The 27,408-nt window shown below is 51.6% G+C and overlaps 1 protein-coding gene across 7 annotated transcripts in view; it reads right to left on the bottom strand.

Annotated features, from left to right (window-relative positions):
- Positions 1–391: 391 nt before the first annotated feature.
- The window catches only part of LOC144934394 (tensin-3-like), an 88,633-nt gene continuing 61,616 nt past the window's right edge, over positions 392–27,408 (bottom strand). For 5 of the 7 annotated variants that reach the window (XM_078860112.1, XM_078860108.1, XM_078860113.1 and 2 more), the window contains 18 exons: positions 18,307–18,439; positions 17,028–17,093; positions 15,550–15,666; positions 9,302–10,867; positions 8,862–9,055; positions 7,953–8,088; positions 7,619–7,696; positions 6,879–7,023; positions 5,482–6,062; positions 4,836–4,922; positions 4,316–4,447; positions 3,836–3,928; positions 3,110–3,187; positions 2,832–2,912; positions 2,332–2,500; positions 1,597–1,665; positions 1,460–1,489; positions 392–1,330 (listed from right to left, as the gene is read on the bottom strand). In XM_078860112.1, the coding sequence (XP_078716238.1) occupies positions 1,156–1,330; positions 1,460–1,489; positions 1,597–1,665; positions 2,332–2,500; positions 2,832–2,912; positions 3,110–3,187; positions 3,836–3,928; positions 4,316–4,447; positions 4,836–4,922; positions 5,482–6,062; positions 6,879–7,023; positions 7,619–7,696; positions 7,953–8,088; positions 8,862–9,055; positions 9,302–10,867; positions 15,550–15,666; positions 17,028–17,093; positions 18,307–18,439 (3,930 nt within the window). In that variant the 3' untranslated portion in view covers positions 392–1,155. The remainder of the gene's footprint in view (positions 1,331–1,459; positions 1,490–1,596; positions 1,666–2,331; positions 2,501–2,831; positions 2,913–3,109; positions 3,188–3,835; positions 3,929–4,315; positions 4,448–4,835; positions 4,923–5,481; positions 6,063–6,878; positions 7,024–7,618; positions 7,697–7,952; positions 8,089–8,861; positions 9,056–9,301; positions 10,868–15,549; positions 15,667–17,027; positions 17,094–18,306; positions 18,440–27,408) is intronic. The other 2 variants (XM_078860111.1, XM_078860109.1) reach the window with 2 other exon arrangements.

Raw genomic sequence — 27,408 nt, forward strand, 5'->3', positions numbered from 1 at the left:
AGCGGACATTACGTGTGGGTTCGCTCTGGGGGTTGCATTACTGTCAACATCTGCTGAAGTCATTATCACGGGACTATGATATCAGGCACACGTTGATCAGCTGTGCCAATAATGGACGTATTGAAGCAATGTTTACGAGTCACACATGCTGTGCCAGTACAACACCACAATTCTGTCTTTGGTTGGCCATAGCCAAGTGCTACTGGAGAGAACAAAAGCCATGCCCTGGCTGGCCCGTGCCCACCTGGATGGCATTTTACCTTGACAACTCACGGATTCAATCCCCATTGGTCCCAGATAAATTGAAGGCATCTATCGCCGTTTACTTGAGAATTGGACAATAATTCACACTCCGTATGCCTACATTTACAATCAAACACTTTCTACAATAATCTCTGCACATATTTATAGAATGTCGAAAACGGAACATTAATCGGCTATACATATATTTTCACATAACATACGATGCGGTAAATGTGAGTTTGAAATAAAATGTTGAAATTAATACTACCAAGTTTGCAGATTCAGACTTTCTCAGCTCATCGCAAGTGGCCTTGGCTCAGGCTGGGTTGCCTCTGCAGTTCCTCACTTGTGTCGTTTTCACAGCCAAAGTGGAATGTAAGGCTTTGCATCCAAGCACAGGAAGTATGGGGGGGGGGCACCATCAGCTGTGGTAAATTTGCAGGCGCAAGCTGCAAAATGTTTTCCTAATTCGCCTAAACAAATAGCAGCGCCAACAAGGGGATTCACATTCTTCTAACCCCCCCTCCTCCCTACACCCCGGTGAGGCTCATGACACAACTACATTGAGAAAAACACACACAACCCGAACCCAAAGGGTGACCTCTTCTCTTTGCAGTGCATCTAAGGTGGCCCATATAACCGCCATGATTTTAATTTACTGCGACGCTAATATTGGACGGAAAAAAAGGCAAGTGCTTTAAATGCATGAATGCAACAACGACTGCCGATTCAGGCTATGGTTTGCACAACGACAGGAGGCGCTTCCATCGTGGATAAGGCAGTGAAGGATCCTTCATTAACTCGCCAGGGCGATGGCTTAATTCCTGCTGCTGGCTTGAGGGCAGGCAAGGCTTTCTCACTCGCCGACAAGTGTCCACGCAGCGCCCGTCTCCCTGCCAGCGAGTGTAGTGGTCACGGGGACGGAGAGGGGACGGGCGAGGTTGGAGCGCTGCCTTGACCGCTCATCATGACCTTGGTAATGAAGCTCACGATGGCTGAGGCGGGCTGCTTGGGATCCAGCTCGGCAAATAAGTGGCACTGGTTGTCGGTCACGCTGCCCTGCTTCTTGGCCACGAAGCCGAAGATGCTGGAAACAAATCCCAACCGCACAAGATGAGCAAACGCCCTACAGCGAGCACTGACAATGTGAAATGATGCGTCCACAAAAGCCAGATTTCACAACAGCAGGAGCAGCATGTTCAGGTTTGCTACTTACTTTGCTGAACTCCCACTGTCTTTTTTCCACCTGAAGGAAAAAAAATACATTTTATTAAATGTCAGATACGATAAAAAATCGTTAATTTTTTAAATGATCAACCGTGGTGCAAGATATATTCAAGAGAAGACACCCACTTCCTGTTCTGTGGGTCCTGGTCACAGTACGTCACTGTGTCGGCAGGGTAGTGCCTCCTAAAGAACAGCCTGAGAGACACAAACATACCCACGTGTGGACACTGTACCAGTACACTACAATAATCTGCCTGTGCCATCTCGAGCTAAAGGAAATGTACGATGATTTAACATTGATTTATGATCGTGCAATATTTTAGATTTCTCATGTATTGCAGTTGTCTTTGCTCTGATCTCTAATTGCTTCATTGCTGGACTGTGATTTTGGTGACCCAGGTAATTCTTGCAAAAGAGACTCCTACTGATCTCGTGAGTTATCACCACCTGGTTAAATGGACACTGCAAGTGACCATGTGCCCTGTCTACAAAATATCCCTGGGAGTAAGTAGCCATTGAGTAACACATACCATGATAATATTCAATGCTTTTCAATCCTCAGCTGGATGAAGGCCTCCTCATGGGGACGGCTGACTGTACCTCATCACGCTGTACAGCTCGGGTTGGTGAAGGGGTTCCCAGGACCGGTTAAGATATCACTCACCACGGATGTTAGCCATGGCAGAGAATTTAACTCAAGTGACTGGGCTTATAGTCCAGGGCGGTAGTCACTGCACCCGAGTAAGACATGGCACGATTAACGATGCGAATCACATTTTGGAGTTTAACCCTAGAAAGTATGAAGGGTGATTGTAATGCCATGCTGATCGTGTGTGTGGCGGATCGGGAAAAGTCTCTTACTTGCGCTGGTTGTCTGTGAGCGTGACCCCTTGCTGAGAAACTTTGAAGTGCACCTGCGTGGGCGAGGGAGGCGCACTGCCTGCCAGCGCCTGCCCAACCGCCTTGGCCACAGCTTGGGGTCCGGTTAGGGACTCCATCTCCACCGAGCCCAGGTAGAGCACGTTACAGGCTGGGGTTCACACACGCAGCACGTTAAATTTACACGGTCTAGCGATTGGCGGATATGTAGGTCTCGGTTACGAAACTGAGAAATTCCCTCGGTGAGGTGCAATGTCTCTGAAATTCAAGTCTCCACGCGCCACCGTGTGGTATTTTTGAAGGGACCTTGGTTTTGGGTAGACACTGCCTTAAGTAATACGTAACCCAGCTGTTGATGGCCAAGTGTTGGTATAATCATCTTCGGCAAAAGATGATGAAATACCAACGGTGTCCACGCACGCTGCTGGTAGTTACTATCACCGAGGGATCCTGGGGAGACAGCAAACAAAGAGCGGACTCACCAGCGCCTTGTTTCAGGAGTTCTGGGGTCGCGTTTAGTGGATGTAATTGAATGCTGTCAACTTCTGAATGTTCTAACGGATCTGAAAGACAATATTACATGCTGTTAGTGAAAGATGCAATAAAATATAGCTTTGAAGTGCAGTATTTTATAAAAATGTTCGTTTATCAAGTTGCTTGCTTTCATATGAAAGTGTCAGTCTCCTCCCGCATGGCTCAAGTGTGAGTGGCCATGGAGGTGGTTCGCTCGCTGCGAGCTCACGGCAGACACTGCGCTCACCCTCGTGAGGAATGACGATCTTGCACGGCAGGGCGAGCGGCGTGATGGAGTGCTGGTACACCAGGGCCGACAGGCTCCCTGCAGAACAGAAACAACCGGTCAAGGAAGCAACGCCCACCACTCCACGGCAACACTCCACATTCATCTCGTCTTGCGTGTGAGTGCATACCGCGAGCTTTTCTCAAACAAAAATAATCAAAAGTGATTTTCTGCTCAAATGAGCACCGAGGTTGTGCTCATCTCTCGTTTGCAGCATTGAGCCAGTGATGGAAATTCCACCATCTTCAGGTGCTGGCGAGTCTATCCATAGGACAACCACTGGAGACTGATTTGCCCACAAGGTAGTTCCTTATTTTATTGACCCTGGAAGAATGATGATTAACCCCAAAGGGAGTCAAGCCCCAACCAGGATTTAAATTCACAACCTTCCGATAACGATCCGCTCACTGTACTGCAGAGCCAACTGTCTCTGCTTTATCAATATTGAATGTATAATTAAGGGATACATTTAATGCTCAATTGCTGCATTCAAAATGTTAAGGCAACTTGCGCTTTTACTTTTTTTTTATAATCAACTTAGAGGCATCCATCGAAGGACATTAATCGTGTTTACTTTGTGCCAAGTCACACTCAAGCTCAACTGAACGAGAAGCAACTTCAACTTTGACCTTTCACATCCGCAAAACAAGCAAGCACCGCAAGCCGGCATCGGCTCCCAGCCCTCACCGAAGTAGGGCTCGTTGGGGCAGCCCTTTAACCGCACGCCTTTTGAAGTGCACTCGATCAGGTAGTGCCGCACAAGCTCACTGGACACGTCGCCTGTAGGGAAGATACAACCAGCACACCATCAACGAGCTATCCACACACGATCAAAGCATGATCAGTGCGCGATCAACACGCTATCTATAGATGATACACACGCGATCAACACACGAAAAACACGCAATTAACACGCAATCAATGCGCGATCAACACGTGATCAAAGCGTGATCAACACATGATCAAGAAGATGATCAAAACGCTTTGGGTTATTTTTCCCGGTTGATACGTTGGCCTACCTGGAGACACGTGCGTCAGCTGCATTGCACGTGTGTGTGTAATGGCGCGAGTGGCGTGTCACGCTATGCGATATGCATTGGAGCCGTGGGCTATGCGGGTGTTGTGCTCTGCATTGGCTTCATGGGGAGACCAGAGGGGGGTAGGCACCTTTCTTCCCTTGCTGAGGGATGTTTGGTGGAGGCGAGGACACCTTCATGGCCAGCCCATAGGCTCCACGGAAAGAGTGGCTGTCACGGATCACAAAAGAACCAGGTTCCTTGTCCTTCAGCAAAGCGATGGCTGCAAGTGGACACACAAACAAAGAAACATACAGACACGGAGAATTACCGTTAACTTCCTCAGCAAGTAACGTTCTGACTGAATGTCGACATGGAGGCAAGTATCATAACTAAGTCTATTTTCAGGGTCATTCCTAACACAAAATAATCATGAGCGTCATTGTGGAGAATACAAGTAACTATGCAAAATTAGCTGAGAAGATGCAATCCCAGAAGGAAGGTCGGCTGATGGAATATATACAAAAATACTTCATCATTTTACGTGGAGAGGCGTATATGAGGAGGCGTTTTGTCAACGTCTTATTTTTATGCTTTGAGCACTCGGATGTCCCTGTGTGGATTGTGGAGATGTGGCGATACTGTGTTATTCGTCAGAACCGGGCCGTCACCTTGGTCTCGGGAAATCTCCTTTTTGTACCAGTACTTGGTGGTGTCCTGGACGAACTTGACCTGAGCTCTGGTTTCTATGCTGCCATCTGTGGAGACGCACGCACACACAGCACGGGGCGCGTAGGGCACATTGCACACTGTGCTGGCGATAATATTGTCAAATCTCTGCTGTGACAACTCTGACGGTGATGTTTGTTGCTAGCTGCTTGGTGTTTTGGGCCTTTGGGCCTGCGCTCAGCAACTGTGTAAAAAATGCCAAGATACACATTTTTTATTTAAACGCACTATGAAAAAGAATATAAAAAAAAAATGTACATATGCACAAATACAGTATCTCAGTGCATGTGTGTGAAAGTTCTATTTGATAGCTGTATGTATATATGTATAAAATTTTAAATAAATTGCAGCCCTTTTTCTATCCAATGCTGAAATAAGGCCTCACCACGCTATGTCTGGAATAAGGGTTGTTTGGCCATACTTCACCATGCTGGTCAGTGCGGGTTAGTAAGGGGGACACTCTGGGAAATAAACTTAGGTCACTGGGTTGATGGTATAGTACTCGGTTGTATTAATGAGTAATTGATTTATTTCCAAACATAAAAGGCAAAAACGCCATTGAGGAAAAATTTAGAAAAAATCTGTCACCACTGGGCAGCGACGCCAGGCTGGAATGGCGGGAGAACGTGGGAGGAGAAGCAGAGTGGAGGCCGGGGGGAGGCGAGTGGCAGGCCAGACTGGGCGGCCCGCTCGACAGAGGCGACGCGGGTGACGCGGGCTCCCCGTTGGGCAGCCCGCAGCTCGGCGAGAATCCTCCACATTCCCCACCGCTGCCGCCACACGCAAGATGCCTCCTCTCAGGCAGCATAAGCAATAGCGGGTGGTGGTGCTGCTGCCTCTGTTCCCAGCCTGGGCTGCTGGGATGCTGCTGCTGCAGTGGACTGGACTGTTGTCGTGAAACTTCGTGGCCCGGAGAGCGGCTGCCGCTGTAGGCTCCGTGTGTGGGCATGGCGCCCACGGAGGAGCTGCCGTGAGGGACCGGAGAGCCACTGTACGTGGGCTGGCTGTGATGGTACGAGGCCGACTTGAAACTTTGGGCTGGTGGTTCGTATGCCATGCTGAGCGAGTGGCCGTGGTTGTTGGGGGAGTTGATGCCACGTTCGGAGCTGCTGGGCAAGTAGCCGGGAGAACCGGGGCTCACGCTTCCAGGCTGTGAGTTCAAGGATAGGCTGCAAGGCACAAAAATAAAACATTTCAAATGAAAATAAAAAACAACACCAGCGCAGTCATACATGACAGGACACGTGAAGATGTGCCAGAATTCCATGGCTGGATTTAGAGAATATTGGACCATAAGCCCATACAGGCCTCTCCCCAGCTCACAAATCCCATCATCTCATAGGTGGCAATCTGCTGTGATAGGCGTTAATCCAGCACAAGAGGAACAGATAGGCTGCAGCCTTTGGCCAAAGGCTTATAATATTAAGCTGTGCAGAATGGCTGAAGCAGTACCTACAGAAGCCCCTGGAGAGCTCGGATGTATACAATAAAAATAATGATTATGTCATCTGTCCACAAAAGACTCCAGAGTAAAAAAAAAATGTAAGGAGCGTTTTTTCACGTGGGAAGAAACCAAAATATTTGGAAAAAGACCCATGCATATGGTCGATTACAGTGTATGGTCCACAAGGATGGCTTCATGAATCTAGTAATGATCTTGCTTTGGCAGTGATGCACAATTAACATGGGCCATTTCCCAAAAAGTTATCTGTTATATATGGTTTTCTTTTAAGGCTAGAGTGTCATTGACTAATGTGCATTTTTCTACTTATTATACTGCCATCTTCTGGCCATCTCACAGCCCAGAACATTTGAAATGTAACAAATCCATGAAATCCACCAACCCACTGGTTCCAAAGCGCTGAATTAAAAGGTGTGCCGATTATGTCCGCCTCATGCAATGGCTAAAGCAGCATGACCAACCAGGCGACGATCAACATACACAATGGTGGCAGTGAAACAGAGAGGGGAACGTGCGTGCTCACGTGTCTGGCAGGGGACGCAAGATGAGGGGCGCGGGGATGGCACTGGAGGGGACGCACGCTGGCCCTGGGCGGTTCGCCTCTCTCCCACTCGGGTCTCCTCCTCTGGGGCCCGGCAGCGGCTGATGCCTGGCTGATTGCCGCAGGGCTTCAATCACACAACACCGCCCACATGTGGCAATTTTCACCCTTTTGGCCTTACAAATATAAATTCATTTAAAAAAGAAACAAAGGGAGAATTTACACAAACCTGATATTCACAGTGGCCAAATTCAAACCAGCTGCAACAATAAACTCTAGTGTAAACCGGCAAAAAACCCAAACCAAAGAAAATACATTCAGGGATTAAAACACTTGTAAGTAGCATGGAGATCTGATGCCAGCGCCCCAGAGTGGCTTCTGGGTGGCTGGCGGTTATTAACTCTCCATGCACCGCAGAGCACCATTGTCAACCGTTTTGGGATGGCCAGCGCACATTCACCCTCGACTTCAGATCACTGGGATGGTGCGATCATTTTTCTGTGCTTGGCTTTATTGACGCCAAAGTGGCCCCACTCCCGGCACACACAAGGGCATCTTCAACAACTGTAATTTCATGCACTGCAAAACTTGGCCTCTCAACATGGCTGCGGGCGCGTATAAAGTTTCGCCGCGCCACAGTATGGTGTTGATCACCGCAGTGCCCAGCACAAGGCTTTGTGCTCGGAGTAAAGTTAAGACTAAGAGACGACAGCCCTCCTCACCATCGTTGGCTGCGCCCTGGCCCTGCCACGTGTCGGCCAGGCTGCACAGACCCCTCGAGTAGCCTGGGGTGAGCCGACCTGTCCAGCGCAGCGCAGCAAGCGGAATGCAACAACCCGCCGGGGCGCGGCGATGAGCTGGAAAGCCAGATCAAAACAAACTTCGCCACGATTTATTATGCTTGAGCTTGGTTCAGAGTTTAAGGTCAGTCGGCTCAATAACCAAACCCATGCAGCGTCGTACTCTGCAGGGTTTCATGGCAACAACACGCGGATCGAGTCTTCCGCTCCATTTATTATTGCAGATGGCTGAGTGACAGGAGGGTGGCCGGCTCACCCTGGTTGATGTAGGGCGTGGGTGGACAGACTGGGAATGCAGGTGTGGGGGGCAGCGCCTCCTGGGGGCTGCTGTAATGCAGTGGAGCCCTCAATGCGCCGTCCATCCAGTCTGACTGTGGGGGGCCTGGCTGCATCTTGGGAGGGTGGTGGGTGCAAAACCATCCATATTCATCGCTGTCTTTAAGTTCGGAGCTCAGAAAGCCTCCACTACTGCCGCTTAGTCAACGACATTACAAACTGCACTGAACACAATCCCCTCAGGCAGTGGTTCTCAACCTTTTTTAACTTCTGTAACCTTTGTTAAATTTTGTTTCAACCGAGTACTCCCTTGCCTGACCAAACATGTTTCTGCCAAATAAATTAATGAACAATGAACATCAATATTTTAACCACTTGTTCTTTTTGTGAGGTATCCTAACTTGCTAGAAACTGCAAGTGAATAAAAAAAATGAACGGACGCTCTGCATGCGTGACGTAATTTGTTCGCGCTTGCTGGTTACTCTTGGAAAACGCATTGTTTATGATCAATGAGTTTATAAAGGTCTTTTATATCGTTCGAGGTTACCTTATGGATTCTAATTTTATCGTAGTTATTTTATTTTCAGATTCATACGTGATTATTCACCAATGACTCTTATGTATAATATAATTTCAGACATTTATAAATCATCTCACATACCCCCTGGAACTTTACCACGTACCCCCAGGGGTTCGCGTATATCCGGTTGAGAACTGCCCTAAGCTACCTGTGTAAAATCAGAACTACTTTCCTTAGTATTCGATAACATTGAACTATGTGAGACATCAGACAAGAACCCATGTTGTCAGTGTAATACAAGTAAAAATATATGACAGTAAATAAGAGTAAGCAATTACGGTGCATTGCGATGGAGTGGCGAGCACTCACCAGCACCGCCATTGATGTGGGGGTGACGGAGCCCCCCAGCTCGGGGGACGTGCAGGGGGACGGGGAGGTGCTGGAGCTGGGTCCCTTCTGTGGAGAGTGGGGCCCCTCTGGACCCTCCCAGACCGCACGCCTCTCCTGCGGCAATGCTTCCCTGTTCGGCCACTCCAGAGGAGGCGCCCTGTGCTGTCGCGCTGCTGGGACATAGTCATAGATGGGGCTTAATTTTTGCTCCAGCTGTCTGGGACTGAACTCCAGAAAATATTGTGGGAGGGTGAGAGGGAATGGGAGAGAAATTCGACTGTTCACAGATGATATAATTTAACCAACACTGGCAATTGGGAAACACGCATGCGGACACAATTTAAACGAGCCACTGAAAATCAGGAATGGGTGCCCTTGTAAAAATTATAAAAAGAGACAATGGATGCTCCTTGCTTTACCTCCGAAGTGCCCCTGGTAGGAGCCCGCATTGCGAGCCCCCGGAGGGCCGTCTTGCTGCATGGCGAGGTCCCACGGACGGGGGCAAGCAGCTCCGCTCCTGGGCATGTAGAGAGCGGCCTGGCTGTGATGAGCAAACACCTCCTCTTGGGCGTGGGGGCTGGCCATGTATCCTGCGACAACCTGGTGACTGATGCCATTCTGATGGAAGAGAAAGAGGCCAGGTGCACCCCTAAACGATGTCCCACCAACGATAGCTTTGCTTTGCACCGTCGTCTGCTGTCTGATCTGTGGCTCGCCCATAGCGCTGGGACTCGTCGTCAAGTGGTCGGGAGGCTCCAGCGGTTTGAACGTTGGATCCAGCTCTTGGATGAGCTTGTTGAGCTCCAGCAGCGACCTCTCAAAGTCCTCCTGGGCGCGGAGGTCTGGGAATCCAGGGGCGGGGCCACCATGCGGGGAGGCCGAGGCCGAGCCGGCCGCACCACGCCAAACCGCGGTGGGCCGGTCGTACGTGACGTCGGATTGCTGTCGGGTGAGCGGTCGGCTGTGGCTCTGCCAGCTGCTCACGGTACGCTGCACCGCGTGGCGGCTGCTGTTGCTTCTCTCGGGAATCTGCGGAGTCCCAAACCCGGCACCATTTTTCGTCGCCGCTCCCAGCGTGACCGGGTTGCCGTACAAGCTCCCGTTCGGCTGCCCATAGAACGTCTGACTGGTGGATGTCTGCAGATGTTGGTTAGGAGATCTTGGTGGCTGGTAAGAGTCATCTTGATCACACTCCATCTCTTCACTAGGTGCAACTTGTTTGTAATTCATTGGATTTCCCTGCCCGGGATACATCCCTGATGCTGAATAGCCAAAGCTGTTCATTCCTTTTGGCGTGCTGCCTGGTGGACTTGTTTTCTCAGTAACTGCACCTGGTTGTGTGAAGGTGCCAACCGCATCGTGAGTGTAGTCGTTTGAGGAGAGTGGCACATCAGCATTGCCCCCTCCCACACACCCAACTATTTGACCGTCTGCCGTAGGCTGCGTCAGACAAATTCCCTGCTGCACACCACCGTCCACGTCGTCATCCAGGATGTCCGTCTCTCTCTCCGGGGTGGCCCTGTCTCCGTTCACGTGGACCTGTACCGGCACCACGTGGCGGCTCCCTGGAGGAAGGACCAAGCCGTCCCGCGGTCCGCCACTTAACACCGAGCCGCCTCGCATGCTTGGTGTGGCCGCGGTGCTGGCGGCAGCATTGGCGCTGGCAGCCGGCACGGGCGGCGTAGAAATGGTAGCCGCGTTTGCGCTAAGGTTCGTTGAGTTGTGGTGGTGCTCCTCCATCATGATGCGCTCCGTCTTGGTGGAGGCAGTGGAGTTCCCCGAGTCCGTGCTCATGGAGCGGTTGTGCTGGCCCTGCCTGATGGCGCTGCTGGAGCCGCTGGCCCCGGCGGGGGCCGTGCAGGCGGCGGCGGCCGCCGCACTGATCCCGTTCACAGAGGGAACAGCCGTGCCGCTGTCGGAGGAACCTTTCTTCTTGATGCGAGCGTAGAGGCTTCCGTCTACCGGCCCCTCCGTGTGCGGAACCTCTGCAGGGAAGAGGGAGGGTGAGGCAGAGGGCCGGCCGACAGTGAGGATCGTTACGGAGCCACGTCTCTATCGACTGACTACTACGAGAGGGGCGGTGACATGGCCCAGCGGTAGCATGTTCGTCACTTGTTGCAGATGTTCGTGGTTTGAATCCAGAAGGCTGCCGTGGTTATGATTCAGGCGTATTAACTATACAATACGCTGAGTAGGCTTCACATTGGTGTTAAAGCTTCACTGTAGTCATTTGCCAAATTTTAAATATTACCTGCAAATTACTCAATTGGGATTACACACAGCAGCATCATCAACCCAGACTAAGAAACTACTGCTGACTATGTGTAACACAGTGCCTTCACGATTACAGCCTTGCGCTAAAGAATCGCGCGCATACTAAATGCACTAAATCATTAAATCTTGACTTAAATCTTTCGTGACTGCAGGAATTCATATGCTTTGGGTCTTTCGGTAAAGTCACTTAGATAGGTTCAAAGAAAATAACTAAAAACTACGACGTTTCGATCGCTTGTGTTGCAATCGAAACGTCGTAGTTTTTTGTTATTTTCTTTGAACCTATCTACGTGACTTTACCGAAAGACCCAAACAATACTAAATAATTATTAGTGATAGCGTGTATGTTTTTATTCCATATATTATTTGATCGCTGTCAGCAACCACCTGCACACAAGCTGATTTTCTTTCATTGGTCTTGCATACATAAATGCAAAGTATATTCAATACTAAAACAACTAGAATAGGGGCTATATAATTATGTTTTGATAAGATCATTGAAAATATCACCTAACATTCAGACATCTAATGCAGAGTGACTTTAAGCAAGCGCAACCCGGCAGCTCACACGAGCGACAGCAGTGATGCAAATCCTTCCTGAACGCCGGGCAAATCGCAACTGTCAGTTGTTCCCATTCCAGGGAGATGAAAAGAATAAAGGAAATAATGGATACATACGAACACGGCGTGGCTGGGGTTTCCTTCACGGTGGATCCCGTCACGTCAACGGTAATGCGGTGGGAAGGTAGCCCCCAGCAGTTATCTAACGAGCTCCCCATGCATTCGTCAAGCCAGTGATAGAGAACGTCCTGATTCAATTCCACATTTTGTATTTTCTGCGGCCAAACGTAATGCCGATAGATACTTTATCGGCACCAATGGATCTGTGCACGACGGTACGGCATGTTAAGTATAATGTACAGTACAGCCAGATTACCAATCCACAGCTGGACACAAGGCCCCTTCCAATGACGTGCCGTTCGTGAAGGTTGCTTGACCATACTTCACCACACTTGTCAGTGTGGGTTGAAGGCGGTGAGTAAAAATATTGCAGAATATTCATAATAATTAATAATATCATTTATTTATAGCCACGTGAGAATCCGTTGAGAATAAAGGTGTCTGCATCAAGGGAGACCATGGGCAAACAACAAGTACAACGTGTAACAATGACGAATTATAGGCAATTATATTTTAATTAATAAAAGTTTTATATGAAAACGTCCAAGATCAAACCTAACGGCAAAACGGAACATAAATATTAAGTAAAAATAAAACTAAGATTGAACGAAGGAAATTAAATAGACATCGCAAGTCTTTAACAAAGAAGACTATAACAGAGATAAGGTGAACACGATCGTGGGCGCCAGTGTCACGAGGCGTCGCGTGTAATCCCAACTCATCCACGCTCGTCGCATTCGTCGCCCTCCGCAATGTGACGCGTGTCATTCGGCACGACGTCCAACGTTAACCCCTCCGCGTGCTAGGAGCTTCTTCAGAAAAAAACGACCTCAATTCGGCTCCTTCGCACTTTCACTTTAACTTCAGACATCGCACTAAACAACGCGCGGTGCAACCCCCAAAAAGCACAAGCGTGAAAAACCCCCGCACAGCGATATAGCCACATTTGCTGATGCCGTGCTCTGGCTCTCTTGCGTGCTATGGAACGCGCCGTCTCGCCCACTTGGCATGCGGCGAAACGTCCCATGCCGCTCGCACGTGCCTGCGCTCCCCCCTCGCGAGCCGCATGTGGCACGGATTCCTCCACGGGCGCCTACACATTTAATCGATTGAAGGCAGGCCTTGCTGTTATGAGGTGGCGTCGCAATTCTTCTTCTTCCCGTGGCCACAACTTCCTGGCAAACCGCTCGAGCCGGAGGAGGAGAGGCGGCGATTGACGAGACGACGGCAGCCTTGCTGGCCGCACGACGGCGAGGACGCCTCTACCCGGCTCCGTGTTATTGCCTTTAAACAACGCGAGCGCACTAATCGAGTCACAAGGTGAACCCAACGAGATTGTTACGCATTGCTTTCATTACTTTAATACGAGCTAAACAAATGAGTTTCATACAAAAAGAGCCGGCACTCAATGGCGGTTAGTTTACCGCTTACCGACAACGCGACCGCTTAATACGAACAATTTACATCAATACCGCGAGTCAGCCAGCGTGCACCTCTCTAGGGCACTCTAAAGTACCATACGTGCAACTCCTGCAGTGAGCATAAACCAAGCAAGGCGTTTGTTTACATTTTGACGTTTTAACAATCTACAGTTTTACTGCTGCATCACAGCACAATGTGCGGCCATCCGCGGCCGGCCTGAGAGTGCGGTACCTATTGACGGCGGTCTCCGTTCCCCGAGGCTGTTCCCCATCCTCGGTGTGAGATAACGCGGCACTCAATCATATTCCAGGCGGCTCCCCTGTGGTTGCTCTTCCCACTTGCTCCATTCACCAAAAGGGAGTGGAGGAAAGCAGCTTTCCTCAAAGTAAAAGCCTTCATCTCTGACACGTGGCTGAGGACTTTCACACGACGATGCCTGGGTGTTCACTGAGCAAACTGGCACGGGTGGGGGGCCCGCCACCAAACCGCGCACAAACACCACACTCCAGAGCAAAGACGAGCAGAGCCAAACAACCACTCACACTTGTGCTCTGCTATCGAGCCCGCCGCATTTGAGGAAGCTCACCATAAACCGAAGCTGCTCTGGCCGTCCGCCACTAAACATTGTGCACTTTCTGGCAGCGGAGGAGAAAATTATCATTTGACGAAGAAGGAGAGGAAAGGCTCTGCCCCTCCGTTTTCCCTCCCCTCCCCGGAGAAGGTGGCTCTTTCCTAGCAGCTGGTCCAAAAAATGCCTCGGCTAATCCTGTGGCCAAATAAGGCAAGGAATATTCGAAGCGGCATCGGGTGTATTTCAAGGGGATCCAGCCCAGCGCCGCTCCAACATGGGCTCCCGACTGCGAGTGAACATTTGACCGAGGGCCCCGTCACACAGCTCCGCTGTCAGTTGGTTTCACAAGCACTCTCGTGAGATGCGCAGCAAGAGCCTTATCGTGGAACCGTGCCTCTGATAAGGGATCGCCGCTCAGAGACACGCGACGCGGCAACCGCACGCGAGACGCGACATGAAGTAGTGACCGTGGACTGGAAAACAAACTGGGTTTGCTACAAACACCAAAAAATTCTGTCAAGAACCCCGGAGCTGCACTTCTGTCTCCCTGGCTCGGGCAAATGCGATCAATCTGTGGAGTGCATTCGACTTCCACCAAGCCCGGCGGATCTCACCCCCAGGATCAACATGGCAACCTCGTATCATGAGAGCGGACATCTGAATTAATGCCTGGCTGCAATTTCTGGAGGTCCCCGGGGACGGTAAAAATAATCCCCTTAAACCCATGTGTGCGCTTCACTGTTTGCGCTGCGGGGACGGGACCAGCACCATCCATCTGGCGATTGCTCGTGATGGAGCCAGGGCTCACAGCTTTGTGTCCCAACACAAACATTTGATGAACTGATGACTCCCACCCTGCTGGGCCCATAGTGCAATTTAGGCTGACTCTTCAAGAAGATAAATCTTCGCATTTTTTGTGTTCCATTTCTGCATTTATGGGATTATCACAATGGTGACACATTGTAGGCTTTTATCTGCTTATCAGGTTCAAAAACCATACTGCACGAGGGAAGGGTGCCGTGGGGACTCAGCCGAGATGAGATTATCCTTGTTTTTTTTCATGCAGTTACAAATACCCGCTGGGTTTGATGGCTTCAACACTGCAGCCATTGCGCAACCTCTACTTAAGAATGCTATTAGAAGGAATCACTCACATACCATGCCTTCTGGTTGTTTTTCTTACAAACTCAGGATGTTTAAATTATGTATACATATATTTCGGTAAAATGTAAACATTTCAGCCTAGTCCCCTTATATAACTCGAGGCTAATTATTGGTATTGAAAATATTCTTACAGTTTTGTGGAAAGCTGCAAATGTTACAAACATGTTTTTTTTCCTGCGGCATAATATTTAAAAAATATCTGCAGAGTAAAATGTGTGCAGGATTTTCTGCAGGTATGGCAAAGCTATTTTTCCTTCATGGGATTGACACAAGTGATGGAGCCTAAACCTCAGAGGGCCATCCACTATGAGGACAGGATTTTCATCGGCATGATGTCAAGTGAGATATTGACTCTCTGGACAACAGAATACCGTAGAAAATAGTTACCTTAGCGGTATCGCATCCGCCGGAGGCTCAATATGTCTCTAAACTAAATGACCAATCTGATTGGAGTTTAGTGCCAAAAGAGAGTACTGCGAGAAGACTACGGGTAAAGGGCAAATGAGTCTTTGGTCTGCCGGAGCTCAGCAAGTAGAATGAGAACGAGGCGGGTACCTTCTAGGCTGTCCTCCTGGCGCACATTGAAGTTCTCGTAGGAGTCGCAGTGGATGAGAGGGTCGGCCGTGCCGAAGTCCACGCCAATGTCCGCAGCATTCATATAGCGCTCACCGCCTGCAGCGACAATTGCACGCAACCCGCGATTCCCTGCGCAGTAATAGTTACAATATTCTCCGGTTCTACGACACATCTTGAAAACTGAGATGTACAAGTGACCTTTGAAAATGCATGTTTGGTTACTAAACTAAACACTGAGCTTTATAGCCCTTTTTCAGAAGTGATCTGGCCACAAATGATAGCCCAATGAAATGGCTTGTCGTGTGGACATTGATAGCAGCCAAATACTCGAAACACGTGTTTCTAAATGTGGAGGGAAAAAACCACGTGACCACGGGGAGAACATACAAACTCCAAATATACAGGTGTGAGGGTCGGGATCGAACCCACGACCTCCTGCATACTAGGTGAGGGAGTTAACCATCTTGCCACTTCGGCAGTCTAGTCTTACAAAACACACTTTCAGTTGGGTTCTAAGATGTAATGCAGACAATGCAATACCAGCCAAGTGATAACGTACACATGACAGGAGTATACAGGTGAGTATAGCAGAGCCCTGCTGCTACTGCTGAGTGTAGAGGTGAGTCTGTGGAGACTGCGGCTGCACCTGTCCACAGTGCTCTGCTAGCAGCACCAGGAAGCGCATGGAACTATTTGCACACCGAGGTCACGCTGCGAGGATGACGGAGTGTGTGCGTGTGTCACAGGGGGTTATCGGGGTGACTGCGCATCTCTCACATACTCTGCGCACATCTCGCTCATGCCCGCCCACCTCTCTGCCGCTAGTTTTAACGACACGCATAGGTGTGCTGCTCACAAACAGCAGGGAGGCACCCCTTCCACCATGCCCTGCATGCATGTCACATGTGATCACCACATCGCATGTACACGCTCTCAGCCCTGTACTCGCCGCGTCGGGCCACTCGTGTGCGTGCCCACATCTGTGTGCTCGCCTGCTTTTGCGAATGTGTTTGCTTTTGTGAATTTTGTAATTTTGTTTACATTAATCTGCACGCCTGTGCGGCACACTGGCTGGGCTTTGGCAGAACCCTGCCAGATTCGAGCAGTGCCAAGGGAGCATTTGCACACAGACACACGCACGCAAGAATTTCTCGAGGCTAAGCCTCCACACTCCCTCTCCCCAGCTTAATTAGTCATCTGAACAAACACACAGAGTCGCAAGCACTTGCTCCGGTCACAACAGCCTAATTAAACAATTAGCCCAAGGCGAAGGCAAAACTCATTAAATCCAACATCGATATTGTGATGGTTGAACGTAATGAGTTACATAATGGCTTTCCGCATTCATGCATTTTGGAAACTGCTGGTTGGAATAACGCCCAGCGTGAGTGAAGCATCGTAATGATCTTCTGCCGGTGATGACTCAGAGGGAGTGCATGCCGAGCACGCGATCGTACCCGGTGGCTTCTCGGGGCCCGAGGAAAAAATGAATTCCACTCTCCCGTCATCCGGAAACTTTTCATCTGAAAAAAGGGGGAGGAATGATTCGATCAAAGATTAAAAATAACCCCAGATGTTCACTTCTAAAATTCTATTACAGAACATAGTTTGACTTAGATGCTCAGTTAAGTCCATGCAATTGAAATTATAAGACACTATGATCCAAGTCTGTTATTATAATTTCGAAATGCTGACCAGCCAATAGATGAATTATTTATATTATATTTGTTTCTGCCATTGCTGTAACTTGTGTAGTTTTATCTTTTCAGCGATGCTAGGTTGCCTCATCATGAATTTTGCTGATGACCAGTATGATATAGTGATGCAGCAATTGCCTGTGATAGTGTGAGTGTGTCTGTCTGAGTGTATGTGTCTGGTGAGTGTCTGTGTGAGTGTGTCTGTGTGCCAGTGTGGGGAGTGGTAGTGTACTGGTTAGCGCACTGCGCTACGAGAACCCAATGACCTGGGTTCGATTCCCGCTCACGGTTAACACCAGGTACAGATCATTCTTGGGCATCCCCTAGGTCAACTCAGCCTCAAATGAGTTCCCGGTGCAGTGTGTGAACATCACCACTAGGGAGACAAAGGCAGCCACGCATGGTGCTGGCCACCCACCCCCTCGTGTGCCGTGCCGGTCTTCATAGGTGCCTGCTAACAGCACTTGCGCCAACAGTCTGTTAAGGCTATACCAGGGATTTGTGTCTTTGTGTTTGTGCCACAGCCATCTCAGTCAGTCACCCAATGGCACCTGCGTGTGTCCAGTGACCTGCCAGCGAGCCTTCCACACTTCACGTGGCCTTAAAGTGCACATAGCCTGTCAAACGTGCCGTGGTGACATCACCGCCATTTAGTGGCGAATGGTGCTTGTTGTTGTGTGTGTGCGTGTCAGTGTGTGTCTACGTGTCAGTGTGAGTGTGTCTGTATTTCAGTGTGATTGTGTCTGTATTTCAGTGTGAGTGTGTATGTATTTCAGTGTGTGTCTTTATTTCAGTGTGAGTGTGCGTGTCAGTGTGTGTGTGTATTTCAGTGTGTGTATTTCAGTCTGTCTGTATTTCAGTGTGAGTGTGTATGTTTTTCAGTGTGTGTCTGTATTTCAGTGTGTGTATTTCAATGTGTCTGTATTTCAGTATGAGTGTGTATGTTTTTCATTGTGTGTGTCTGTATTTCAGTGTGTGTGTTTCAGTGTGAGTGTGTATGTATTTCAGTGTGAGTGTGTGTGCATGTCAGTGTGTGTACCTGTGCAAGCTGCATCGAGCTCTGCCTTGCCGAGCACCAGGGGGCGGAAGTCCTGCACAACGCACGTGTGGAACTGCACGCGGAAGATCTCATCGCGTGTCGCTGCTTGGCACCCCCTGTGGTAGCACTTCACCTGCCGGGCGAAGCAAGCAACCAATCAACACAGAGATCCCCTATCGCCCACGTAGACTGTTGAGAGAAGTGCTGTTAATGAGCACCAATTAAGGCCAGCACGTCGCACTAAGTGGTGGTGTGACAAAACAACATCCTGCAAACCTTTATCGCCCCACTGTTGATGTTTGCACACTGCATCAGGTACTTCTTTAGGGCTCAGTTGACCTAAGAAAGGCCCAGGACGGATTCTCATATCAATCACCACTGATGTTACAAGTAGCTAAGAATTGAAGTCAAGTTGCTAGATTGGTAGGGCAGCACGCTAACCACTTCTCCACCACTCCCCATATCACACACGCTGTCAGACACAGACATGTACAGAAATGAAGGTGCCCCTATACAGCTTGGGGGCAAGTGTTATTGGCGAACACCAGACATGTACACACACACGCACACACACGTATATGTGCTTAAGCACACATACACATTTGGCACCATGGGTCCAATATAAAGAAAATTACAGCACAGTAAAATACTAATATTATTGGACGTGGCATTTTCAGATAGTCCATCTTTTACTTCATGTGCTCCATTTATCGCAGACAAAAGCAATATCCTTTTATTAAAAAAGTTTCATAAAGAGTGGGGTGCATAAAGATGAATACAGCGAATAGAGTGTGCTCGTGTGAGCACTCGGTCAACTGTGGTGACAGTGATGAGCTTAAATTCATCTCATATTGGCCGACACCCGCGTGCCGAGGAGCTCTATTATACACCCTTCGCAATCCCTTTAGAGCTATTTTCAAGTCCCCATCGATTTCTCCTTTGTACTCCGCCTCCAGTGTTTACAGAGACTAAGGATGTGCGCCGGTGGCTGCCGTCGCCGCTTGGGAAGAGAGCGGCCCGACCGACCTCGCAAGCCGAGGGCCTCTCATGTCGCAAAGGCCCATGGGGACCCTCCGGCGCGACACCCTCCACCCCCGGGAGACAATGACTACTCCCACGTCACCTGCACCGGGGGAGGCCGCGCCATTCACCCACCCCGCGGTAACTCGGGTTTCATTTCTTTCTTTTGACGACCACGTCCTCCACGGACGCTTGAGTCAATGGAGTAGAAGAGAGTGTGCGCGTGTGTGTGTATGCCTACCGAGCCATGATTAAAACAAAATCCACAATAACATCCTGCTGCAGGTTGTGGTTAGCGGTGGAGAAAGTGGCGGCACCAGGACACTTTGAAGTTAAAGATTTGGTGGGAGGGGAGGGTCAAAAAGGGCACTTGGCAGCTGACATGTGGCTTTTGGCTCCTACAGCTACTGAAGCCCTGTGGCACGAGCTTTGGGAAATTGGTCGAGCTTAAGTGTTATCCTTTTGTTTTGTGTTTACTGACTCATGTAAATAAAGCAGCCACGTGGGATGGGCTGGGACAGCTCAAACAGAATGTCTGAACATCGATGGGGGGAGCCGTGGTGCAGTGGTTCATGCGCTGGGCTATGAACCTGAGTCTGATTCCTGGCCAGGGATAATGTCAGTGATGAAGTTTTATTGGAACTGATTCGAAGTTTTATCGGAACACAGTAGTCAGCGCGGTATTGCTGTAAAAGAGCTAGTGGGCCTGACCTGGTAAAATAAAATGTTTTATTATGAACAAACTATCCCATGACTGAGAATACATGTGAAGTATTGGAAAATGACGGCAGGAAACTCCTTGACGGGAACACACTTCTTTTATTAAATCTTGACTTGTAACAATACAACGCGTGGCCTCTCTTCTTCACAATGCGCTTCTCTTGACTCTGGATTCTGTGCTGCCGGCTCTCTGTGCCTCGTGTAGACTCCGCGCCTCGGCTACACTCCCCTCTCGCCTCGTGTAGACTCTGCGCCTCTGCTACACTCTCCACTCGCCTCGTGTAGACTTTGCATCTCTCTCTCTGGCTACACCGTACGCATACTCGGCTCGTGTAGACCTTCCTCTCTCGCTGGCTACACCGTATGCATACTCGGCTCGTGTAGACCGTTCTCTCTCGCTGGCTACACACTATACATTACTCAGCTCGTGTAGACCGTTCTCTCTCGCTGGCTACACACTATACATTACTCAGCTCGTGTAGACCGTTCTCTCTCGCTGGCTACACACTATACATTACTCAGCTCGTGTAGACCGTTCTCTCTCGCTGGCTACACACTATACATTACTCAGCTCGTGTAGACCGTTCTCTCTCGCTGGCTACACACTTATACCTTACTCTCCTCTACTCTCCATTACTCTCCTCTCCGGGCTCTATCTCTGCACCTTCGTCTTCATTCTTAGATGGTTCCACTTCTGCCCCTGCTCCTCTGTGCATCACCTTATATACCCCTTCTTCCCGGGAGACGGAGCGGATGCGGACCTCAACGTCGGCACCGCTCCTCAGTTACCCAATCCCCACGCGCTATCCCTACGATCCGGTTCCGCTCAGCGCGTGTTTCCACTCCCCGACCAATCACACCGCGCTGCTACCCGATCACTCCCTCTGGGCGCGTCACCGGCACACAGCCAATCAGCAGCACTACCCCCACCCGCGCACTGACGCCTGCTCCTCACCGTCAGCGCGCGTCACCACACACACACCCGTACATACGCGCTGGCACACGACATATACACCCAGCGCGTATCACCACTACATCACCCCCTCCCACATAGCTCGCAGCCGGCCCGGCTGCTAACAACAACCAACCGCGACGATAAAACGACAACCAACAAAAAAAAACCCCGTAACCCCCCGAGTGTGCCCCGTAACATAACACCACAACAACAACAACAAGAATAACTATGTACAGATTGACAATGAACCCGAAAAGTCAACAATAACACGATACGAGCAAATTCGAAACGAACGCGCCCCACGTCCCTGCGACTACACGCAGTGACGAGGCGCTCCAACTGCCCCGACTCCTCACGAGGCAGGTCATGCAAAGTAGCACGACCTGGCGCGAGTCCGTCTGGCTGGTCCATCGTATGGGGCGGGACACTGACGACCGTCCGGCGGTTCCGGCTGCTCCAGACGGCGCGGAACGGGCCTGAAAGGGCCGGCCCCGCCGCGGAGATCCGGCCGCCGGTGATCGGCAGCTGTCAGTTCCGAGACACCTGGGAGCAGATCAGGCGAAAATACGTGTGGATCAGGCAGAGACATTTCCCCCTCTGGGTCGCCGGTCACGTCACACGCCCGGCCATCACGACACAAGGGGAGGCCATATGGAGGCGAGAACGGTTTCAGTCGGGAGGGGTGAACGTACCACCGGCGCTTTCCCCACTTTATCTGAACGCACTGGGGCCGTGCAACGCGCACGACCTCCACGGGTCCCCTCCACGGTCTCAACAATTTAGGCGACGTAGCCAAGGGTGCCTGAGGGCAATGCAGCCAGGCCCTGTCACCTGGTTTCCATTCGTGCATGGACACCTTCCGTGCCCGCAACCGTTCATTAGCAATTTGGCGAGCCCGCGAATTAAGCCGCGCGGCCTCCCTCGCCTCTGTCAGCTTGTGAATATTAAACTTAATATGTTCTGCCAAATTAGAATTAGTTCGTGGAGCGGACAGGCCAAGTTGCGTTTCTATTGGCGGGTCAGCTTCCCGACCGTACATCAAATAGAATGGGGAAAACCCCGTAGCTGCATGGGGGGCCATTCTATACGCGGCAAGGACTCCCGGGACCTGCAGGTCCCAATCTACATGTGCCTCGCACACCTGCTGGCACAGCATGGAAGTCAAGGTTTTGTGGAGTCTCTCCACCATCCCGTCAGTCTGCGGGTGGTACGGGGAGGTACGCACCTTCTTGGTACCCAACAGATCGCACACCTCTTGCAACAATTTACTCGAAAAATTTTTACCTTGGTCGGTCAGCAGGCGTTCGGGAGCCCCCTTGTCCAGGACATAGCCCTGGACGAAGGCATCCGTCACAGCCGCTGCCGACTGGTTAGCGAGAGGCCACGCCATAGGCCATCGGGTAAAGTATTCGACCCCCACTAACAAATATTTATTCCCTCTCGGCGTGACTGGGAAGGGCCCCAAAATATCGAGTGCAACGAGCTCGTTGGTACGCGAGACCTGAATAGATTGCAGCGGTGGATTAGCTGCCACGGCCGGTGGTTTACGCCTGGCGCACTCAACGCACCCCTTCAGAATATGCACCACATCACTTCCCATTCCCGGCCAGTAATAGTCACGCTGAAGCAGGGCAAGCGTCTTGTTAACTCCCAAGTGCAAGAGGCGTTCGTGTGCCGCCAAGACAACCCTCCCCCTCACAGCGGAAGGCACCACGAGTGCGTTCCGCCGGGACAAACTGTCCCATTTCAATAACACGCCCCGCTCAAGTACATAGGAGCCGGTACGCTCCTGGTCCCCCTCGGGACCCCCAACCTTGCGGCGCAATGCTAGCAGCGAGCTGTCCGCCATCTGGAGGCGGCCCCATTCGCTGAGCGACAGCGAGAGCAGCGAGTCCCGACCCTGAGAGGCAGTGGAATCATCCCCGATCAGTGCGCCCGCTGTCGCAGCCAGTGCCCCCATCTCCCCCGCAAGCGTCGGTTTACAGCGCGCCGATCCCGACAAACACGCGCATTCATCACAAGGCAACAACCGCGACAAGCAATCGGCATTCGTGTGTCGCAACCCCTTACGGTACGTAGTCGTAAACTGATAGTCCTGGAGGACTTCCAACCAACGCGACAACTGGCCCGAGGGCTGGGCGACCCTCAATGAATACTGTAGCGCCGCGTGGTCCGTTCTGACTGTAAAGTGACGACCATAAAGATATGGCCTAAACTGCTGCACAAAAAAAACAATGGCAAGCAGCTCGCGACGGGTGACACAGTAGCGCTGCTCCGCCGGAGACAACACCCTACTACCGTAGGCGACAACTCTTTCGACACCCCCAACGACTTGGGATAGCACCCCCCCAATGCCCGTGTTGCTAGCATCCGTGTCCAGCAAAAAGGGACTGGCAAAATCGGGATAACACAAGGGTGGGGCACCCACCAAGGCGTCCCGGAGGGAGCGAAACGCGGCCTCCTCCTCCGGTCCCCATTTGAACTTCACTCCCTTCGCCGTTAGAGCGTGCAAGGGTTTTGCAATAGTGGCGAAGTGCTCAACGAACCGCCGATAATAAGAAGCAAACCCGATGAAACTACGCACGTCGGAAACGGACGTAGGTGTCGGCCACGAACCGACACAATCCGTCTTCGCGGGATCGGTGGAGATCCCCGAAGAATCGACAATGTGACCCAAGTATCTAACGGACCTACGAAGGAGGTGACATTTGGCCGGTTTAAATTTCAACTTAGCCGATCGCATTCGCAAGAACACCCCTCTCAATCGCCGGAGGTGTTCCTCAAACGTTTTACTGAAAACAATGACATCGTCCATATAAATCAAGCATGTATCCCACTGCAAGCCCGACAAAACCAGCTCCATAAGTCGCTGAAACGTCGCTGGAGAGGAGTGAAGTCCCATGGGTAACCGGTTAAACTGGAACAGCCCCCCTGGAGTCCGAAATGCTGTCTTAGGTTTCGACTCTTCGTCGAGCGGCAACTGCCAAAACCCCGATAACAAATCAAGAGTCGAAAAATATCGCGCACCAGACAATGCATCGAGGGACTCATCCATCCTGGGGAGCGGATACGCGTCAGCCACAGAGATCTTATTCAGGCGACGGAAATCAACGCAGAATCGCAGGGACCCGTCCTGCTTCTTAACCAGCACAATAGGCGCTCCCCACGGGCTAGAGGAGGGCGAAATAATATCGGCTTCTAGCATATCGTTAACAGCCGACTGAACATGTTCCTTCTCCACGGGACTCAGTCGGAAGGGATTTAGCCTGACCGGCGCCGCATCGCCCGTTTCAATGTGATGGTGCAACAAATCCGTGCACCCAATGTCATACTTATGTTTACTGAATACATCAGAGAATTCAATGAGCAACTCGCGCAGCGCACCCAACTGCGCCGCCGACAAATCGTCCGAGGCGGCACATAACGAATGGACCCACTCAAGGTCTTCCCTTGGCTCAACGTTCCGCGCGGGGCTCGAGCCCACCTGCGCAACCAACCCATCATCCCCAGGGACCTGCGCCGCGTGAGCCAGCACGGTGCCCTGCGGAATGACAGCTGGTCGCGACCCCGCGTTCAAAACCATCACAAACGGATCCCTGTCAGCCCGCACCAAAGTGTGAGCCACCGATAAATCAAGACCCCCGACAGCCTTGTTAGAAGGACCCAAAAGCATACTCTGTCCCGAAGCCTCCCTCACCCATGGTTTCCGCAACCGGAGGGGAATCAACATCTGTGAACCCGGGGGCACTTGCACTGTCTGCGTCGCCACCGCTTGTATCGTAGCGCACGCCGTCCGAATGTCAGTAGGGCCCGTCAAAAATGAAATCCGGCGACCCGATGGCAGTTCAATGCATCGTTGATCGATAAGAATTTTAATGGGCATTTTAGCCAAAAAGTCAGTGCCCAAAAGACACGGAACTGCCAAAGAAGACGAAACGAAAACGGGTCCCGACAATTTGATATCTCCAATACAAATGGACGCCCTAACCTGACCGATAATGCCCAACGATCCCCCATTAGCGGCGTAAAATGGCACATCCACTGGAAGCAGCGGACGACATTGGACCGGAAGAATATTATAAATGAGGTCCGATATAATATTTGCCGATGCCCCCGTGTCCACTAACACCCTAATCTCAACCCCATCAATAGATCCCGTAACAACGGACGAACCCGCCGAAGCAGCCACAATTCTATGCCCCAATTCCGCCCATTCAATGTCTCCCTGGTCCCGGCCGAACCCCCCTCGCCGAACCGAATCCCCGAACCTTAACCGGCCCTCCTCCGCCGCAACGCGGCGTCCCATGTGTGCCGAATAAACAGGCCGAGCGTGTGAGGTGCCGCGACTTGCCGGGGATTGTAGAGATGACTTGGGCTCTCGGTCGTCGTCCAGCCGAGCTCCCATGGCGCGCTGCCGCGGAGCGCGGCACCCGGACGCCACGTGGCCCCGGAGGCCGCAGTTATAGCACGTGACGAGGGTCGGAGTAGATCTTGGTTGCTCCGACTTTCGGCCCGATCGCAGAGGCGACCGGGCCCCCGGCCTCCAGTCCCCTGGTCGTCCCGTGGCGAACGCCTCCTCTCGTGGGCTGACGACTTGGGGTTCGGCGACCACCAAACCCGGGGCTGCGACGACAGCAGCGTTGCAACCAACGCCTTGCTTCCGTTGCAGGGCCTCGTGCGCTTGAATACTCGTGGCGACTCTCAAAGAAGAAATATCAATCTCGTCAGCTGTGTTGATAGGGACCCCCAGGTCCTGCGCCAACTTGAGCAGCTGCTCCAAAACCATCGCGTCTTGGCCCTCCTCGTCCATCCGAGGGAACGCAGCATCAGCAAGAGCCAGCAACGCCGTGCGATAGGCCAGCGCGGTCTCCGTGGCCGCTTTCCGTCTTGCGTAGAACTGATGGCGGCACGTAGAGGGAGGCCCGTAGACCCTGGCCAACAAACCCAGCGCATCCTTCAGCGTGGAGCGGTCCGACTTCCGTGCAGCCCTGAAGGCCGCGAGCGCATCGTCGTCCAGCATGGCGGGCAATGCCCGCAGCGCCGTAGCATCGGACCACGCTGACATCTCTTGATGCGCCAAAAACCTTCGCTGAAATTGGCCCCAGTCTCCGCCTTCCGCCTTGAAGGCTGACAACGTGGGCAGGCGCTGCTGAAAAATGAAGTCATCCGCCTCGTGGTTCCTCTCCGCCTGTCCGTCGGTGTCTAAGATGGCGGCTCCAGCAGCAGACGTAAGATGGCGGACCCCCTCGCGCGCTGATGACGTCGATGCGCGCGCTTGGGAACCCACCACCACGTGGCGCTCGCCGTTCCCGCCAAAAGTAGGCCCAGGCGCAATGGCGGGAATCCCCCATTCGTTTTGGCGGGAATCTGCGGGGCGACCTTGTAAAATGTCCCCCACCGTCCCCGCTCCTCCCGACGAGCTGATCTCCGCCAAGATGGACGCGGCGGCGAGCAGCAGCTCCGCCAGTCGGGAGTGCGCCTCACGAAGCCCGGCGTCTGTCCCCGGTCGCTCGGCCGGCGCCGTCGACGGACCCTGCAGCGTGGGCAAGTCCTCTTCCTCACCCCCCGCCACCAGCGGCCCCGAGTCGTCCAGGTCTTCCTCGCGGTCAATCCCGTGGGTCCTACGGGTCTTCCTCGTCTCCATACTTGGAAGCCCGTTTCACTTCTGACGCCAGATGAAGTATTGGAAAATGACGGCAGGAAACTCCTTGACGGGAACACACTTCTTTTATTAAATCTTGACTTGTAACAATACAACGCGTGGCCTCTCTTCTTCACAATGCGCTTCTCTTGACTCTGGATTCTGTGCTGCCGGCTCTCTGTGCCTCGTGTAGACTCCGCGCCTCGGCTACACTCCCCTCTCGCCTCGTGTAGACTCTGCGCCTCTGCTACACTCTCCACTCGCCTCGTGTAGACTTTGCATCTCTCTCTCTGGCTACACCGTACGCATACTCGGCTCGTGTAGACCTTCCTCTCTCGCTGGCTACACCGTATGCATACTCGGCTCGTGTAGACCGTTCTCTCTCGCTGGCTACACACTATACATTACTCAGCTCGTGTAGACCGTTCTCTCTCGCTGGCTACACACTATACATTACTCAGCTCGTGTAGACCGTTCTCTCTCGCTGGCTACACACTATACATTACTCAGCTCGTGTAGACCGTTCTCTCTCGCTGGCTACACACTATACATTACTCAGCTCGTGTAGACCGTTCTCTCTCGCTGGCTACACACTTATACCTTACTCTCCTCTACTCTCCATTACTCTCCTCTCCGGGCTCTATCTCTGCACCTTCGTCTTCATTCTTAGATGGTTCCACTTCTGCCCCTGCTCCTCTGTGCATCACCTTATATACCCCTTCTTCCCGGGAGACGGAGCGGATGCGGACCTCAACGTCGGCACCGC

The sequence above is a fragment of the Lampetra fluviatilis genome, chromosome 10, assembly GCF_964198595.1.
Source record: "Lampetra fluviatilis chromosome 10, kcLamFluv1.1, whole genome shotgun sequence".
NCBI lineage: Eukaryota > Metazoa > Chordata > Hyperoartia > Petromyzontiformes > Petromyzontidae > Lampetra > Lampetra fluviatilis.